Source organism: Conger conger, chromosome 6 (genome assembly GCF_963514075.1).
Source record: "Conger conger chromosome 6, fConCon1.1, whole genome shotgun sequence".
NCBI classification, from domain to species: domain Eukaryota; kingdom Metazoa; phylum Chordata; class Actinopteri; order Anguilliformes; family Congridae; genus Conger; species Conger conger.
In genome coordinates, this window is record NC_083765.1 from 57260074 (window position 1) to 57278448 (window position 18375).

At 45.0% G+C, this 18375-nt stretch overlaps 1 protein-coding gene across 1 annotated transcript in view; it reads right to left on the reverse strand.

The window, feature by feature from the left end:
• Positions 1 to 18375, reverse strand: part of LOC133130307 (low-density lipoprotein receptor-related protein 4-like) — a 94586-nt gene that overhangs the window by 20425 nt on the left and 55786 nt on the right. The window contains exons 4-14 of the mRNA XM_061244784.1: positions 16180 to 16293; positions 14625 to 14741; positions 11523 to 11651; positions 8320 to 8439; positions 7622 to 7747; positions 6942 to 7067; positions 5840 to 5974; positions 5032 to 5157; positions 4231 to 4461; positions 3039 to 3195; positions 2453 to 2670 (exon numbers count right to left, since the gene is read on the reverse strand). Of these exons, the coding sequence (XP_061100768.1) occupies positions 2453 to 2670; positions 3039 to 3195; positions 4231 to 4461; positions 5032 to 5157; positions 5840 to 5974; positions 6942 to 7067; positions 7622 to 7747; positions 8320 to 8439; positions 11523 to 11651; positions 14625 to 14741; positions 16180 to 16293 (1599 nt within the window). The remainder of the gene's footprint in view (positions 1 to 2452; positions 2671 to 3038; positions 3196 to 4230; positions 4462 to 5031; positions 5158 to 5839; positions 5975 to 6941; positions 7068 to 7621; positions 7748 to 8319; positions 8440 to 11522; positions 11652 to 14624; positions 14742 to 16179; positions 16294 to 18375) is intronic.

Below are 18375 nucleotides of genomic sequence, written 5' to 3' on the forward strand. Positions count from 1 at the left end.
ATTATTCAGGTTCCAGTTTTGACCGATATTACCCTGTTATGTCTAAAGTTCTCCTCCCACTAAGAATTTGGCAGATGTTAGAACATCACCCCGTTTTCTCTTAATTGGGGCTGCTTTGAATTGGGCTGTTTCTAATTATTCGGACTTTGCTAAGTGCAATAGATTTATTGCAGTAGAGACTAGAGATTCCTGTGGAAACCCTCCAAACTGGTACTCAAACATTATTCCATTATTTATTGATTAGCTCCGTTGAAGTGTGTATATTGAGCTGCTTTTTTTAACGGGAAGGCTAAATAAGCAATCCTGACAGCATAAAAATCACAGTCTTCTTTAAACCAATACGGCTGCACTACAATTCACAGTGTATAAATTGTCTGAGCCACTCAGGAATGCTGGCATTAAATTCTGGCAAAGGAATGAAATAAAAAATATGAAATTTTACTGCAAAGGGGAAAAGCTACTGAGCAGGAGAGACAACAGAATGGCCTAGGAGTGATATTCCAGTCGTGTTGTATGAGGAATAAACTGCATTCACAGAGGGTGCATGGAAAATGTTTCTCCCTCTGTCTCCCCGTCTCTGTTTGTCTGTCACTGTCAGTCTGTCTGTCTGTCTGCCTGGCTGTCCATGTTCGCCTGTCAACACCCCCCCCCCCCCCGGGAGCACAGAGCACTCGTCTCAATATCACAGTGAAAAGCTGTCTAGCAGTCAGGTTTTGCCTGTGTATGCCAGCAAAACCTTTGAAAACAAAAATAAAAATAAATAAATAAGTAAGGTACATTTCTGCTTTGTATAACAGCACTGAAATGCTCTATGACAATGGCCTTTTTAATAAAACAAGTTAACTCCCTTAGTTTGCAAGTATATAAAATAAAAAAATTGGGCTTTCAGACGCGGGGGTACAGGAATGAACCAGTTATACTCACTGTAAATGCTTACTTCACGACCAGCTGAAGGGATCAGCTTTTGGCCATGTCAACGGAAAGCTGTTTGTTGGAGAATTTGTGAACAACTCCTTTTTTGAGATTAATGCTAAATTTTCAGCACTTTTATAGGTGATAATATATAACTCAATTGAGCCCATAACCCAACGCCCATATCATGCAACTGGCTGCAGTACAAAAGTCAGTTATTTTTAACTTTTTTTCCAACAATTATTCGAGCGCACGCGAGGAATGCCAGCACCCCTCTCCCCCTTGGCCCCGCGACGGCTGGAATGACAGCTGCAGCACGGAGAGATTTTTCCTACGGATGCTTCTGTCCACATAGCGCTCCCCGGAGCCTCTCGCACGTGTCCTTTCTCTGCGAGTCCTGGTATCACGCACGACCCCCCACCACCCCCTCACCCCCTCCAAAGAAACCAACAAAACAAAAAAAACCACAATACGCAGGTGCACAGGTGTGAGCCAAGATCAGTATGTCCCCCCCCTCAACACCACCAAAAACCCGAACCACATCAAACGCAGACGTGCTGGCAGCCGTCCAGCTTCTGTCACGGCTAAGGGCCCGGAGCACACGTCTCATTTGTTCGGCCTGTTGTTTGAGCAAACAGTAGGGTTGAGTGGGAACTGCTCTTCTGAGCAGAACCTCATTACCAACTCTTATCCTCACAATACACATCATTAAAGGATTTTCTCGCAGAGCCAGCCTTTAGCCACACTCCCACGAACGTGGAAAAGTCCCTGGCTAGCCCATGTTTTTTGACAACACTGCATTGCAGTGGTTTTGGTTGGGCAATTCAGAGATAGTCAGGGTACCTGCATTCGTATTGCCAAGCTTGAGACAGCTCCTACCAACAGAACCTCAATCAAGCCCAGCATTGCTAAAGGACACAAAGCCACCCCACCATTTCTCTGTTTCTTTCGCCCCATATAATTTATGTGGAGTCTGAATTCTCTCTCGTGAACAAGGCTCTGATCTGGTAGCCCAAGGATGGTTTAATGTCCCTGTAAACAACTCAAGAAGATTTTCACGCCAGAGTGGCTTCTGCGCTTCGCCAGCCAAAAAACAGGTTAGCTTTATTTGGTATGAACTAAGTGCACTGCAAACTTGGGAGGAAAGCAACTGCCCGTTTTTCTGACCATGATTTTACGAGTCAATTTACAAAGGGCTGCCCATTTAGCATTTATTGGGGATATGGCATTGATCTCTGCTTCGCATTCCTTAGTCAATTTATATGTCACTGTGACTCAATACCGGTGAACTTCAATGATCACTCTGAAGAAGTACAGAGTAAAGCTCAATGCCAGCCATCTTGGCTCAAGGAAATTAAATGTCCTCTTAGCTTTAATGTAGGAGGCTGTAAATCAAATGTTCCAAAGTATTATATCATAACTTCAGAGGTCCACGGCAAAGCCCAAAGTATTCAAATTCACGGGGTCCGTTTGGTTTGACTCTGAAGGCCAGTCTCGAGGTCTCTTTCCCGTGTATGAAGTTCGCTGGGAGGGACCCCACCTTGGCTTATGACCGCCTTCCTATTCTGGCCGTCCAGGTCTGACCGCTCGATCACATGGTGCTTGGCGTCCACCCAGTATATCCGGTGGCCGGCGTAGTCGATGGTGAGCCCATTAGGCCAGAAGAGGTTGGTGTCGGCGATGATGCGTCGATTCGACCCATCCATGTTGGCATATTCAATGCGAGGGGTGGTACCCCAATCTGTCCAGTAGATCTTCCTGAAAATAGTGAAGAGGTTTGCACAACATTGAAAATACAATGTACTTGTCTCACTGACGTTATACTGTGAATGGGCTCCAAGCAGATACAAGCATTTAAATTTCAAACAGTGCCCATTTTTCTAAAAAATGCCAGTTAGAAACTTATCATTCTCAGGTCTCGATTTGTTCATTCTCCATTTTACCTTTGAATCATAAAAATAAAGATCTATAAGCAATGGATACCGTCACATTATACATCCGACGAAAAAAACACTAACAGGATTCTATAAACAGGTATGTACAATGTGCTGTTCTTTATCAAATTAAAGAAATCTTGGTTTCAGAGATTCTGTCCTCCTGACCAGGACAGACGGGTAAACTCGTACCCCTCGATGGGGTGCAGGGCGATGGCGCGGGGCTTCTCCATGCTCTGCCAGAGCAGCACCTTCCTGTGGGTGCCGTCCAGGTTGGCCACCTCGATGCGCGACGTCCCCGAGTCCGTCCAGTACAGCTTGTCGTGGATCCAGTCGATGGCTAATCCGCCTGGGGAGGTGTATTCATCCAGAGGCTTAACACTTCAGACTGAGGCTTTAACAGCTTAAACCTGAAGACACTTTCATTCCCATAGTTTACGGCAGAGTTAGGCAACCCTGGTCCTAGAAGCAGTAGTCCCCAGCCATGTTCCTGGAGATTTACTGTCCTGAAAGTTTTCACTCCAACCCTAACAAAGCACACCTCATTCAACAGCTAGAGGTCTTGTTGCTAAATAGAGGTAGGTGTGCCAAATTAGGGTTGAAATGCTGATACAGTATGTAACACATTTGTTGGCTAAATGGCTTTAAGTCATCAAGGGTCCAAGGTATGAAATGAGCCTCAAACAACCGTGCTGCTGCCAGATATTCAGAATAAACAATTGTTTTCATATCTACTGCATATCTGGCAGCAGCATGGTGGTTTGAGGTTCATTTGAAACACTGTAAATATTGCATACTTTTTTCCTGCAACTGAAGGTCATGATTAATTTCAGGAAAGGTCTGAGAAATTATCATATTCTATAACATACTACAGAAAATAATTAAATGATATATACTACTATTTGTACTGCATGATTCATGTTCTACACATTTACTACTTGGCAAATAGCTAAGTGCAATATTCAGGGTTTTTTTAATGCTATTCATCTAACAAAAATGTGCACTTGGGACCAATTTTGATTTGGCACTGGAGTTTGAAAACTGTAACATTTCAGCGCCTCACATAGATACAGTCCTGCTGGCAGGAAAAAAACATTGAGCCATCTGCAAATAAACAAGTACAAACCATTCGCAAATCTTTTTTCCATGTCTTTAAAATGCATAGTAGGTACAGTAATAGCAATGAGTTGCTATTTTATTGCGTGGGTCAAATCACTCATGAACCTGCTCATCTTTGTGGAAGAGTAAATTCAGAACAAGGACTGTTGGATGTGCCTGATAATACCTCAGCTTTCATGCAACATACTCCATGACTAGCATGGCTCAGCATTGCTGCGACGTCACAGCAATGCTGTGAGAACGTTTTACGTTGGTTTGCCAGTACCTGGGCTCTCCAAGCCGGTCGACACCACCTCCTCTACATTGCTGCCGTTGAGGTTGGCCTTCATGATGCGGTCCAGAGTAACGTCGGACCAGAACACCAGCTCTTTGCTGTGGTGGAAGTCCAGCGCGATGGCGTTCTCCAGATTGTTGAGCAGGAGAGTGTACTCGGAGCGGTGAGGCAGGACCTGGCGGATGTCGATACGGTTGGCGAAGAGCAGGACGGGCTCTGGACCTGTTCCCAGACAAAAAATGAGAGGTGAGAAACAAAGAGAGAGAGACCATTTAACAAGCCCAATGGGGCTTTTTCACTTCCAATGCAAAGTTGGAGCCAATTCATGTGTAATACATTAATATGGATTCAGCACAAATCAAAGCTCGAAAACAAATGAAAAGTTCATAATTTTACTGAAGCAGCATTTGAAAAACTGGTTTCAGACAAACTTCAGCGGGGGTATTTTGTTACCATTGATGCATTTAGTAAATGCCCTAATCCAGATTACTTTACGTGGATAATAAGGACAACGGCAACAGTTAAACACATAAGCCTATTACTGGAAAACCATTCCTACGGTAAGTGCAGTCAAGTGTCGAGCAGCTATACGAGCGGAACAAGAATGTTGTCTTTTTTTATTGCAACTCCTACCAGCTCCAAGCTGGATTGGCCTTTGACCGGCGCTTGAACTTTAACTCAGACACCTCCTGACACTCTCGACATACCGAGAACAGAAACTTTACCCTACGAGCGTGTAAATAAAACCATTTAACATACAATAGCTGGGTGTGAACACTCGTTGCGACTTACCCAACGCCTTGCAGCTGCGCTTGTCAGGTCTCAGCTCGTAGCCTTGCACACACCAGCACTGAAACTCCCCCTCCGTGTTGGTACAGCCCTGACTGCAGTAGCCCTCCTCTGCACACTCGTCCACATCTGGGTGGGTCCATGGGGCGAAGGAAGGAAATGGGGGGGGCATGGATCATGACATCCTATTATGACGAAGGCCATTTACGTTTTCCCTTTAATTCCAGATTTTTTAAAATATTCTCCCAGTTTGGAAGTTCATCCAAATCCCTAATTTCTTTATGAATCACATACTGCAGCTCAATACAGTCATGTTTGTGTGCAAACAAAGCAAACCTTGAAGGTGAATCAAGCAATCTGTTCAATTTGCATTGACAATAGGAAGGTGTGAATTAGAGACAGATACACATACAAAAAGGTCCCCTCCCTGATCATAGCAAATATCAGGATAATAGTCTTTTTATATTCTGATAGTTATTGTCCCTATTCATCTAAAACTAGAAATGGTTATTTAGGCAGGAGCTAAAAAATATGTGTGACCTGCAGGATATAATGCAAGGGAAAGTTTCAAAATGAGCCATTCTATTCCACAGGCAAAAATGAGAAGCTAGGAACTCCATTTTATTATTCCAGTAATACCACTCACTGTGAACGCAGCTCAGCTAAGACTTTGTGGGACTAAGGAAATTGTCGCATTACTTTCCCAAGCAACTACACTGGCAGCATTGAAAGTTTGTGCAGTTAATCTTATATTATAATTAGCTTTTATATGGTGAAGACAGTTGTGTAACTGGCAGGCTCCCGCTCCTACCTTGACAGGATTTCCCATCATCCGTCAGTCTGTAGCCGGTGTGGCAGGAACACTGCACCAGGCCCTGGGCCATGTGACACTTGTGACTGCAGCCGCCGTTGCTAAGGTTACAGCTCCCCTCACTCAGCCTGGGACCTGAGACACGACAGCGAAGACGAGTTACATTCACCGCACTCGAAGACTGCAAAACTATCGCACGCAAACACTCACACAGAACCCTACACACACGGGGCCGCAAAGCAAAAATCCATACTAAGCTCTGTCCACACCAAGAACTATAACTACAAACGGTAGCTATAAAGACAACTGTGGGAGCATTCACACTGATGGACGATTCTGTAAATAGTCTCTAGGCTATGTTATCTGCCAATTTGAATGTGACACCCTGAAAATTAGTCCAAATAATTTGTGCGCAGTGTAGTTCTTTAGAATATGCACACGTGCACATGCACGCACACATGCGCGCACACACACATTCACACACAATCACACAGCGAGAGGTTGGGGACACACAGGCTGGGGACACTGAGAGGCTGGAGACAGCGAGAGGCTGGGGACACTGAGAGGCTGGGGACACTGAGAGGCTGGGGACACTGAGAGGCTGGGGACACAGAGAGGCTGGGGACAGTGAGAGGCTGGGGACACTGAGAGGCTGGGGACACTGAGAGGCTGGGTGAGAGGCTGGGGAGAGTGAGAGGCTCGGTGAGAGGCTGGGGACACTGAGAGGCTGGGGACACTGAAAGGCTGGGGACAGTGAGAGGCTGGGGACAGTGAGAGGCTGGGGACACTGAGAGGCTGGGGACACTGAAAGGCTGGGGAGAGTGAGAGGCTGGGTGAGAGGCTGGGGACAGTGAGAGGCTGGGGAGAGTGAGAGGCTGGGTGAGAGGCTGGGGACAGTGAGAGGCTGGGGACAGTGAGAGGCTGGGTGAGAGGCTGGGGACAGTGAGAGGCTGGGGAGAGTGAGAGGCTGGGTGAGAGGCTGGGGACAGTGAGAGGCTGGGGAGAGTGAGAGGCTCGGTGAGAGGCTGGGGACACTGTGAGGCTGGGGACACTGAGAGGCTGAGGACACTGAGAGGCTGGGTGAGAGGCTGGGGACACTCACGGCACTCCTGGTGCGGCCGCTCGTCCGTGCCGTCCCCGCAGTCGTTGGCTCCGTTGCACACCTTCCTGTGGCCGATGCAGCGGCCGTTCCCACACAGGAACTGGTCAGGGGCGCAGGGCGATGCGTCTGAGGGCAGAGGGTGGGGGTTAGCGTGCCAATTAGCCTTGTTGGATACTGTATGCTGCAATTGCACTGATGTATAATTATTTTACTATTCTAAGAGTTATAATTGAAAACTGTGCTATTGCTCTATTGCTACTTCTTGGTCAGTTTATCGGATTATTCTAAAAAGGTTTTTTTTTTTTTTTTTTTCTATGTGATGACTATCACTTAGAGCCATACTTTCCTCTAGGGTTTTCAGCACACTTATCCCTGGTTATGGTTCTGCACTTTATTGTATGTCGCTGTGGATAAGAGCGTCTGCCAAAAGACCATAATGTAACATAAAAAATGTAAAAGACCTTCTTAAATGGAACGGTCACCGTTTAAAAAGCTGGGTTGTTTTTGCCAATTCCTTTCACAGGCTTAAATTTACATCCATTTTAAAGGCCCACGTGGATCCAGGCAAGGAACAGTAAAAGCTACTGCCTGGTGGGAATGCTCTCGGTTCCCCACACTGTGACTCCCCGGGGGAAGGCTGGAGGGGTGAGTTTCGGGGGAAGCGCAGAGACGGCACTTACCCGTCTTCTCACAGCTGTCCTCATCGCTGCCGTCCGAGCAGTCGTCCTCGCCGTCACAGCGCCATGACAACCGCACGCAGCGCCCGGACGCGCAGCGGAACTGATCGGTGGTGCACATGGACGTGGCTGCAAGAGTTTTTAGCAGTGTGAGAGAGAGGCCGTACACGCAACGACACACACATACACAGGGACACAGACACACTCCCACTGACACTGGGCAACATTGGCTCAGGAGGTAAGAGTGGTCCGTCTGAGTTGCCAGTTTGTTCCCCCTTTAGATAAATGGTTGGCATTTATCCAAAGTGCTGTACAATTGATGCTTCCCATCATACACACACTCACACACCAACGGCAATTGGCTGCCATGCATAGGCCCCAACCAGCTCGTCAGGAGTATTTGGGGTTAGGAGATCTTGCTCAGGGACACCTCGACACAGTCAGAGAAGTATCATACCGGCAACCCTCCGACTGCAAGACGACTGCTCTTACCTCCCGAGTCAATGTCGCCCCATGTGTCGAAGCGTCCCTGAGCAAGATCTAACCCCCAATTGCTCCCGACGAGCTGGTTGGTGTGAATGGGTGAATGAAGGGCATCAATTTTAAAGTGCTTTCGATAAAAAAGCGCGTGAATTAACTCATTTTAGACACGCGCACACGCAGCCGCAGGAGTAAACACAAACACAGGTGACTGTACTCACTGCAGTTCTTCTCATCGGACTGGTCATCACAGTCGTACTCCCCGTCACATCTCCAGCCTGCATTGATGCACATGCCACTGCTGCACATGAACTCCACTGAGCGACAGGGCTGATGGGAGGCTGGGGAGTGTTCAATAACCATTCAGTACATCTACTCACCACATTACACTACAGCCGTTATCCAGAGCCACGTACAATCAAGCGCGAATCAAACCCAGTTATCTCATGGATATGACATTTCGACAGAGTGAAATAATAATTTCCCATATACTGGATATAAATATGAATATAATATGTTAAGCACTAAACCACATCCTGTTCGTTGTTAATGTGCATGTCCCTGTACTTTATTCAAATGTGTCATAGCAATATATGCTGATGAACAGAAAATGAAGCCTGCAGGTTTAATTGAGACTGAAAGGCAATGGAGAATGAAAAGATGGATGAATAGGGGAAATGTGTGCACACACACACACACACACATAAGTGCGCACACACACACACACACACATACATACACCTCTTCAAATCCTTTTAGCTCAACAAGTATGGAATAGCTGAACAAGCGAATTAATAAAACTCATGTAAAGAGTATCAAAATAACAGGTGGTTTTCACCATGGAGAATGAAGTCATTAAAAAGCTCTGTAGGAGTGCACTTATCAGCTAGTGCCGTACACTGTCTATCACATCCACAAAACTAATTTATGGACAAAAAAAAGCCAAGGAAGATTAAGATATTTCATCTTGTGTAAGCCGGAGCCAAGTACAGATCTTTGTATTAAACAAAGCTGCCTTGATGTTGTCTTCATCACAGTGGGAAGACTGAGGAATTCCTCCCCAAGATGAGTCGTCAGCAGTGGAATGTCCGTTTGCCACATTGTTCAGCGTGTTTTGAGTTGCTTTGAAGCTTGCTCAAATTTCTGAAAAATGTTAAACATCTTCCTGCAAGTGTTATTAAAAATGCGGTGTGAACATGAACATGGTGTAAACGTTTTTTTACAAAGAATGAATCACATTTTTGTAATGATTCAGCAATAAAAATAATAATAAAAACACAATTCTTTTGATTGTGAAATGTGGTCATTTCTTGTTATACAGTCCGACAGTACACGCATAACTTCACATCAATAGGAAGTCATCTGACATGCGACATTTCAAATAAAATGCTCTTGTTAGATGAGGTGAGGTGAAAATATAGCTTAGAAATTGAACAAATCATCAGAGGTGCAAAATCCAGGTCCAAGTCCTCCCCAGTATTTTGTTACAATCACCAGGATTTGCTAATAACCACAATTCTTCAGCCAGGAGGAAGAACTAATGAGTGAAATCAGTTGGCTGACTGGAAGACACGCATGGCAGGACATTTACTTTCTGACCGCGTGGCCTTTCCTCCTCTGCAAATCATATATTAAAAAGAACTGTTGTAGCAGCTGAAAGCACAACTCCTAACTCCTGTCTCTCACACGCCAGCTTCAGAGAGCCAGCTTCAGAGAGCCAGCTTCAGAGAGCCAGCTCCGGGTTTCAGTAAACAAAACAATAAAAATGACAAACAACCAACTAAAACTGTAAAACCCTACTCCATTGGTTGAACATAAGTTGTGTTTGCACTTCGCCAGAGGTAGAGCCGCTCCTGACTGTGGGTATATACGGCCCCCGACTCTCAGCTCTGAGTTATGAGGGAGTCACACCATAAATACAAGCGCGGAGGAATTTGGGGCAATGCGGAAAAGGGGGCTTTCAAGAAAATCCAAACGCAAGCCTAGAGTGGCTCTGACCTGGTTTGCACAGGTGTTAATGATTACTGACCTCGCGGTCTCTGTATCTTTACAACTGTGTACTCAAGCGAGGGCCAAAACGCAAAATAAAGAGCTCGTCCGGCCAGCGAGTCACAGCCATCGTTTACTTAGGGTCGCAGCTCTACCCCTGATGCCTTCTTAAATGAAACGACCTTACAAGTGAGCAATAATATGGCGGGATAACTGACGTTTCGCAGAAACTCAGCCGCACGGCGCCGTGTGCGTAATATCAGAAAGACAAAAGGCCTGGGGTATTTGACTGAACAGCGTAACGCGGAACGCTCCGTTAATGTGCTTCCTGTTGAGACGCGCAGGGCTCGTACTGTAACTCCATTATCGCGCACAGCTGGGAGCTCAGCGCGGGCCAGGATTCCACACGCGCGGAAAGCGGGCGCAGATGTGTGTGTGAGGACCTGTTTGTAGCAGACGGTATGGAATACTTGTGAGAGGGATAACCATCCGTCCCACTACAAACTAGGGCTGCACAATATAGCTCCCGAGGCACAGCAAATAGCTTTTTTGTTTTGCGCAATATGAACCACGGCAGGTTCAAGCTTCAGTGAAATGTTTCCGGGGGAGAAAAAACATCACTTGTATCTATCCGACGTTGGTTAACTTACCTATTAGTTTTGAAAAACACATCCCTTAAGTAAATTGGAGAAAATGAGAAAATTTGAAGTGTGCTACCGCATCAGGTATGCTTAAGAAATCTAATACCGCATGCTGGAGATAGTTGTTACTGCGGTTACAAAAAAAAAAAATGCTATCCTGCGATAGCTTTTTAGCCCAGCCTGACTCCAAACACTCTATGTCCTACATTAGATGTAGCTAACTCCTTAAAAAGGACTAAATAGCAAATTCATAAGCATTTATAAGCACTTGTCAATAACCACAAATAAGCATATGGTGTGTCATCATTGAGGCAGTAAGGTACATTAACATAACATCCCAAGTGAACTGACAGAAGATCCTTATGTCTGTTATTGGCATAAGTCCTTATGTAGTGCTTATGAATGTGCTATGTAGCGCTTATAAAGGTATATAGCTCTTATGGACTCTTCAAATAAAGTGTTACCAAATATACTGACATAAGTTCTCTGCAAACTGGCTAATTATCATTTTCTGTGAAGGCACAGTGTGATGCTGACACAAATACACACATGCACATACACGAGTACTCACTTCCCCACAGATTTTTTTTAACCTTAGCACAGACATTGTGTTGAACAAACAACAAGAACATTTCCAGATATCCGATATCAGATAGTCACTGATATCCAAAATAAAATGGAGATGAAGGCTTGGCGCTCTCGTCATGCCGCTGTAATTCCGACCTGTCGGTGCAGTGTTGCAGAAACAGTGAAGGAATGTGGGACAGGAGCGGGTGGCGTGATCATGCTCTTACTGCAGTCGGACTCATCGGACCAGTCCCCGCAGTCGTCGTCCCCGTCGCAGTGGTAGATGTCCAGGATGCAGCGGCCGTAGGCGCACTGGAACTCCTCCACGCTGCAGGTGGCCATCAGCATGTCCGAGGCTGCATGGGAGACAGACACCATGACAGAGTTCACAAAACACGCACTGTAGACACAGGAAACGCAACACAAACAGACGTCTTTTCTGTTAAAGTGCTAATGGGGTTATACTATTATGCAATATTACAGATAATGAATTATATGACAGCAGATGATGGTCTGTGTACCAACCTGACTTTGCATTTTCAGGGTTCAAAGCTGCCATTGAATCAGAATATTGTACAGATTGAGTGCCTACGGTCAGCCTGGTTTTTACCCATCCTGCACTTATACCAGTCTCTCAATTTCTGCTGAAATGTCCTTGTTATGGTGCAATGGATTTACACACAAGTGTGAATAAAATAGCTTATTCTGGCAGGTGTCCGCTACTGTTCCCACCACTTTCAATAATGGCATTTTTGGATACCTTCTGGTCTTTCACCAAAGACGAGGAGGACATGCTGTACAATACCATTTTGTGCTGCAATTCGGGTCAGATGTGTTCTAGTTGTTGGTCAGTGCGTTTGGTTAGCAACTTTTAAAAACAGGTCACTGCATGACAATGACTGCCAAACAACTTAAAAACAGAATATTTATCTTCCTCATCTCCCAACTGTCACTAGTCCTTTAAGAGCAAAGAGAGTGTGGACATTTTGCTTCTACAGTTCTATGATGGCCTATGATGAAATTAAATCATGGCAGTTCAACAGGAATGCTGTCTACCAACATTACACAATGAGGAGCAGACATCAGATATGCTGGAAGTCAACCTGGCCTATACCAAAACAGAACTACAGTCGGCACAGTGAGGTGACAGGAAGATGAACATGAATATCCTTCATGTTTGTTAGACTGAAATTGTGGCAAATATAAACAGGCTAACACCACGGACCGAGGTAAATATTCCAACGAGCAGCATCTATATTTCTGTTTACTATCAGCGTGCCTTGTGAGCAACACCTACAAAACAAAGAATCCCGCTAGTGGCCATTACCATGACTCACACACTATTCTTATAGCTCAGCTTAGTTTGTGATAAGATACATTCGGCAAACCCATAACATCTACAGACCAGCATCTGATGATGACGTAGTGCAAATAGTCCATTAGCCCTCACCCACCCTCCACTGCCAAGCATTGGATACCTCACAGTCTCTCGTCTCATTGGGGTGAAAGGCCTCATTGTAGCTTCAGGTTAAGGAAAAGACGGGAGGCTGTTCCCCACAGTGAGAAGCAACAGGCTTTCATTCCCCAAGCTCCCTGCCAGCCCTGGCAATTTGCAGCCTGGACTATTATCAGCACAGATGAAAGCCGTGCCCTTAGCTAGTCGACAGCGCAGAACCGCACTTTGAAGTCCTCCTGAGAGGCCCTTTTCTGAAGAGGAAGGACCGCCAGCCATTATTTTCAATATTCTCTTCACGTGGGCCAGCCCACAGTCTCACTGATCTTCCATATACTGTACAGTAATTTAGACATCAAATTTATATCTAAGAGTAGGACATCCCATCCGCCCTGTATCCCTGGGGTTTTGGGATTTTTGAGAGCAGGTGTAGGCAACACTAGGACTGAGGAACTTTTTGTAGAATCTAACATGGCTAGCAAAAGCTGTTTATTGGGAACGGTTCCTATGGTATCCAGGTAACCAGGTATCCAGACATATCTTCATGCCTATGTGATTTTTCATACATCATCTGAAAGCCAAAAGAAAATCCAAGCTCAAAACTATGTTGCTTATCGCTTTATTACATTTCCATTTTTATCAATCATGTTCATAAATTATATCCTTGAAAATGTTTAAACTTTCATTCAGGACATAGGAGAGATAAAAAGTTAGCAAAATAATTAATCAGGAGCTTATCTAAACCTTTGAAATAAGTGTATGATGCAAGGAACAGGTGAAAAGCCAAGGCATGTCCTGGATGTTGCTAAGCAAAAGATGGGCTTTTGGATCAAAATTGGTTTTCTGACATGTCTATATCTCAGTTGTCGTTCAGCTGACAGCTTCTTCAATTCCATTCGGAAAAGATTACATTCTGAGGTATCTGGGAAAGAAAAGTCAATACGATCTTCAGCTGAAAATCCTCTCTGTTCAGAACTTGACTGTAATGAGTGGTCATAGCGATTGGAAATCTTGGTGGGATGCTTATTCTAATTGAAGACTGGGCAAATATGTAACAAGAGGATTATGACTGCTGTAAAAGCAATAATTTATGATTCATGATTAAAGTTTGTTGGGAGAAAGAAAAACACCTAAACTTTCTGCAATAAACTTTCACAACTAAGTAAGTGAAGGATGGGGTCAGGGTGCGAATAAACTGTAGAGAAGTACCAGAGCACAGTAAACCATACAGCCAGCAGCTCCGGCCAGGCTATTTTAGGTTTTAGGATCACAGTAATCAGCTTATTGGGTTTGGGCCATCGAACGAGAGAGTAACTGCTTTTAAACAAACAAGCCTGAAACCCAAGAAATGCATAACAATTGAACGGATTTGCAATTGACCAGCCTCATTACAGTGCGGTATTACCATTCTTCCTGATGGATACATTACCGAGGAACCCTCTCTGAAATTTGGTATGGTAAATCTACCCTCCGACTCCACCGCAGTGGCTTTCACGAGGCAGAGGGTCATAAATATCTATGGCCTGACTACACTCCTATACCGACTAGTTCCTCATTGAGCTCAAGCTTAACAGCTGCCACGTTAGCCATGCTAGCCAGTTTGGCAGCTAGGGACAGCGAGGGACGGGTGTTGGTGCACACATGCTGGGCATTCCGCGGGTCGTATCAAATGATTCCGTTCACTGCCCTTACTTCAGGATGTTATCGTACGGCGCACTTAAATGTCAAGCGCAGCTTTCGGCCTGTGATTTACGGCAACCCCACCGCGTGTTTCAGGATCCCCCCCCCTCGTGCGGGCGGGTGGAGGGACCTGAGGGTCGAGCCACAGGCGCACTCAATCTGCACCGCCCCCGCCGGGCTGTGCCCTCAAACTCACGGCAGTTCTCCTCGTCCGAGCCGTCCTTGCAGTCCGTGTCGCCGTCGCAGTACCAGTGCTCCGCGATGCAGCTCCCATCCGTACAGCGGAACTCCTTGTCCGAGCACTTCCTCATGTCTGGAAAAAGGAAGCGGGCGGGGGCGATACGGGTCAGTATCTCGACGTCTCTGCCGTCTGCTACAAAGCTTTGAGATTAGCGAAGTCTTTGAGGAGGTTTGAGCTCATGTTAAAAGTGCACGAAGTCCAATTCCCCAGTGCAGAACATGATTTGATAGTATACATGCTTTAGAATGTACGTAGGCGTCTTTAACTCAGGAAGTGGGCAGGGCAGTTTACCCATCTAGTCAAAAGGCTTTTCTTGCTGACAAAGGGAGATAAAAGACATTTAATGGGAGTCCGTTTCATCTGTTATTATGTTTGTTTTCCTACTCATCAAATTTCATAATGGGTTTTATGGCAAAATGGGGCCTTCTGGTTCTAAGCCAGAGCAAAATAAACGATTTGCTTATTTGCTTTAAAATTAGCTCTCATATAAAGATCTGAGGAAAGCAATTCATTGGAGTGCTCCCCCCTTGCTACATTTCGAGCTTAGTAAAACACCCTTGGACTTCCTGTAAGGCAGCCAAATATAAATAACCCATTAGCAAATGGAAGTGAGTGCGTGCAACCTTGGGAATAATATTGAAGAGCCCTAACTAACCTCTGAGGACCTTTGAGCACAAATGGGAAAAGTAAAAACAGGACTTAAGAAGAGGATTTTTATGACCAAGGCCAAATCCCCAGGTGCTATTGGTGTCAGAAACATTTGTCCACCTGCTCTATCTATACACAGGGAAGAACTGGAGATGCTTACATACAGTCAATAGCCCCAGGGAAAAGTGATCATAGCAGACATCATCACACTCTACTGTGTTCTCACCTTGAGAGGCTGAGATGACACAGCAAAGACCAAAGCCACTATTGGTGGACTGGGAGTGGAAGCAATTACTGATGGGAATTAAGTGTGCCAGACAGAGGGAGCCAAATCAAAGACTGACCGGTGTACCAGCTCTGTCTGTCACAGGGAAAGTAATTAGTCAACATGATCTTCCCGGAAGACCTGCAAAAACTGGGTTGGGTACAGGGAGAAAAGAAAGGTGTCTTTTCAGTTGTCAGACAACTATGTCTACAAATTATGTCCTAGGGATTCACAGATCACAACCAGACAAGGGGGGAAATCAAGCCAGCCTCTAAGAATCTGGAGAGAAAGAGAAAGAACCAAAAACAGATGTCTGCAAGGGACAATCTCCTAGTGTTCGGATGACCTCCAGAGGGGAGAAAGGGCATTTAACCCATTAACCTCACTTTGGTTTGGGCAGCAGCATTAGCTAGAGAAGGCCTGTTGGGGGTTTTAATTTCCAGGAAGCCTGCGGGACCACTTAGTTCCATTTCCGCAGGGGATAATGAGCACAGATGTTTTGGTGCTCCACAGAGACGGTGAGTTTTGTGGCAAGGGTGGACAGGGTGGGGGGGGGGATCAGGGCAGGTATCCTAGGCAACAACTTGGGGGACTCACCGCACTGCTCATCGCTGTTGTCCCCGCAGTCGTTGTCACCGTCGCAGTGCCACATGTTGCGGATGCAGTAGCCGTTCTGGCAGTGGAACTCGTCTTCCTCACACTCCCGGGGAGCTGGAGCGAAACAAGGGGACACAAATGTTTGAGTGAACCAAGGTTTTTGAGATGAGTCCTTTTTCCTCAATTTTTACCCTTTATTTCAATGTCGTCAAGCATGGCACATTATATCTTTTGCCACTAGATAGATCTCATTGGGGGATCTGTTTGAATTTACTTTACATTACAGTACAGTCATTTAGCAGACACTCTTATCCAGAGAGACGTAAAATAAAGTGCAAATCAGAACCAAGTGCGTTGAAGACCCTAGAGGAAAGTACAGTTCCAAGTGCTAGAGTGATCGAATCGAAAAAACTTGAACCCTTGAAGATGAAAGAACCAAGGTTTTTGGGACGGATTTTTAGTTTTTTTTACCCTTCATTTCAATGTAGTCAAGGATGGCACATCCTATCTTTTCCCACTAGATTGATCTCATTAAGAGCTAATTTTGGCAAAAAATGTCACTAACATCTCTTGCACACCAAACCCTAAAAACCATCAACACTGTCAGCGGGCTTATTTACAGCTGCACATGGCTTTTCCTCCCGATATCTGAGATTGGGGAGGGAGGCGAAGGGTGCCATAAATAATCCCTCGGAGATGGGGCACAACACATCAAGAGGTGGATGGTAGGCTGTCACTCATAAACTGTCACTCTTAAAAATGGAAGGGCTGTTTAATTCCCCTGGATGACTCCGGAATTGCAATGACACGTGAGATTTGTTCAGATACCGTTTGCAGGAGCAGTTCAACATCCACCCCCACTCACAACCTTCTATTATAATGGAATATCAGATGATGTAGCTTTAGAGTCTTGACAGATATTTTTTTGAGCACACAAAATTTGGACTGCTACAGGTCTTCAGCCCAAAAGTACAAACAATTACTCCAGTTGAATTTTATTTCAGCTAAGAGGAAAAAAATATATATATTGACTAATTAAACTGATCTTGGACTAAACTATCATGGGCTCATCTAACATAGCATTTCGATAAGAGTATATTCAAACCATGAATAAGAAAAGACCATAACTCTGAATTAAACTAGATATAAAGCACCAATCCCAAAATATTACAAAATAGATAGTCTCTTAGATTTAATGAGTCCACTTTAAAACAATATGACTAACTGTAAAACAATATGCAGAGTTCTCCCTTGTCACTGTACTCCACAGGATTATTGTACATCAAATGGCAATATTTCTCTTGGTTAAAATACATTAGCCAGTGTCCATTTCATCCCAATCCTTTGGGAGATAAAAGTTAGCTAATTTCCTTAATATATACCTTAATTTCATTTTTGGGAAAACTGCCACTTTAAGTATACAGCAAAAATATCTAATTTCACTATTACCATACTATACTTTCAGAACCATCCAAAAGGATTGCATCAGCTGAGTAGTGCTGACTATTGAGGTGAACTTTCGAGGTGAAAGATAAATCTGTTCCATGCACCTTTTGTGCATATTCATTTAGAAGGTGAATATGGATCAGGGCCGGTGTCCCAATTAAGATGTCGGGATACCTGCTACAGCGACTGCACTGCTGCTGAAGTTGTGCAGTGCTTGCAGGTGGCTGAGGGCCAGCCAGCATCGTACCGCAGAGAAGCCAAGACATCATCAGTGTGAAGTTACTCTGAGAGATTGGCTATTCTGGGAAAGAGGGCAGCATTAGAAGAAGAAAAAAAAATCTGCTTTGAAACTTTGAGTGAGTAAACAGAGTCTGTGGCGGAGGGGGAATGTGGAGATTAAAGCCAGAGGCGGGATAGAACGCCTTGATTAGCAGAAGACCCAATTTTGCGTGAGGCCACACGACTTTGCTGAAAAGCCGGGGGGGACTGTCGAGGGATTAGCAAACCTATATACCTCCTGTTATTAGGGAAAGCCCTTCACCAGCTGGGCCCTATTTTAGTAACAAACACTTGTTACGAATTCCCCCCAGGCTCAGAGGATAATGTATAAACAAAGCAGTCAAAAGCTGGCCGCCACAATTCAAATAAGTCAGATGCTGACACAACTCTGGCTACAGTCAGTGAAATAAATGCTACATAAAAGCTTCAAACAAAACACGTTTCCCAAATGGGAGCTTTTGAAGGGCACAG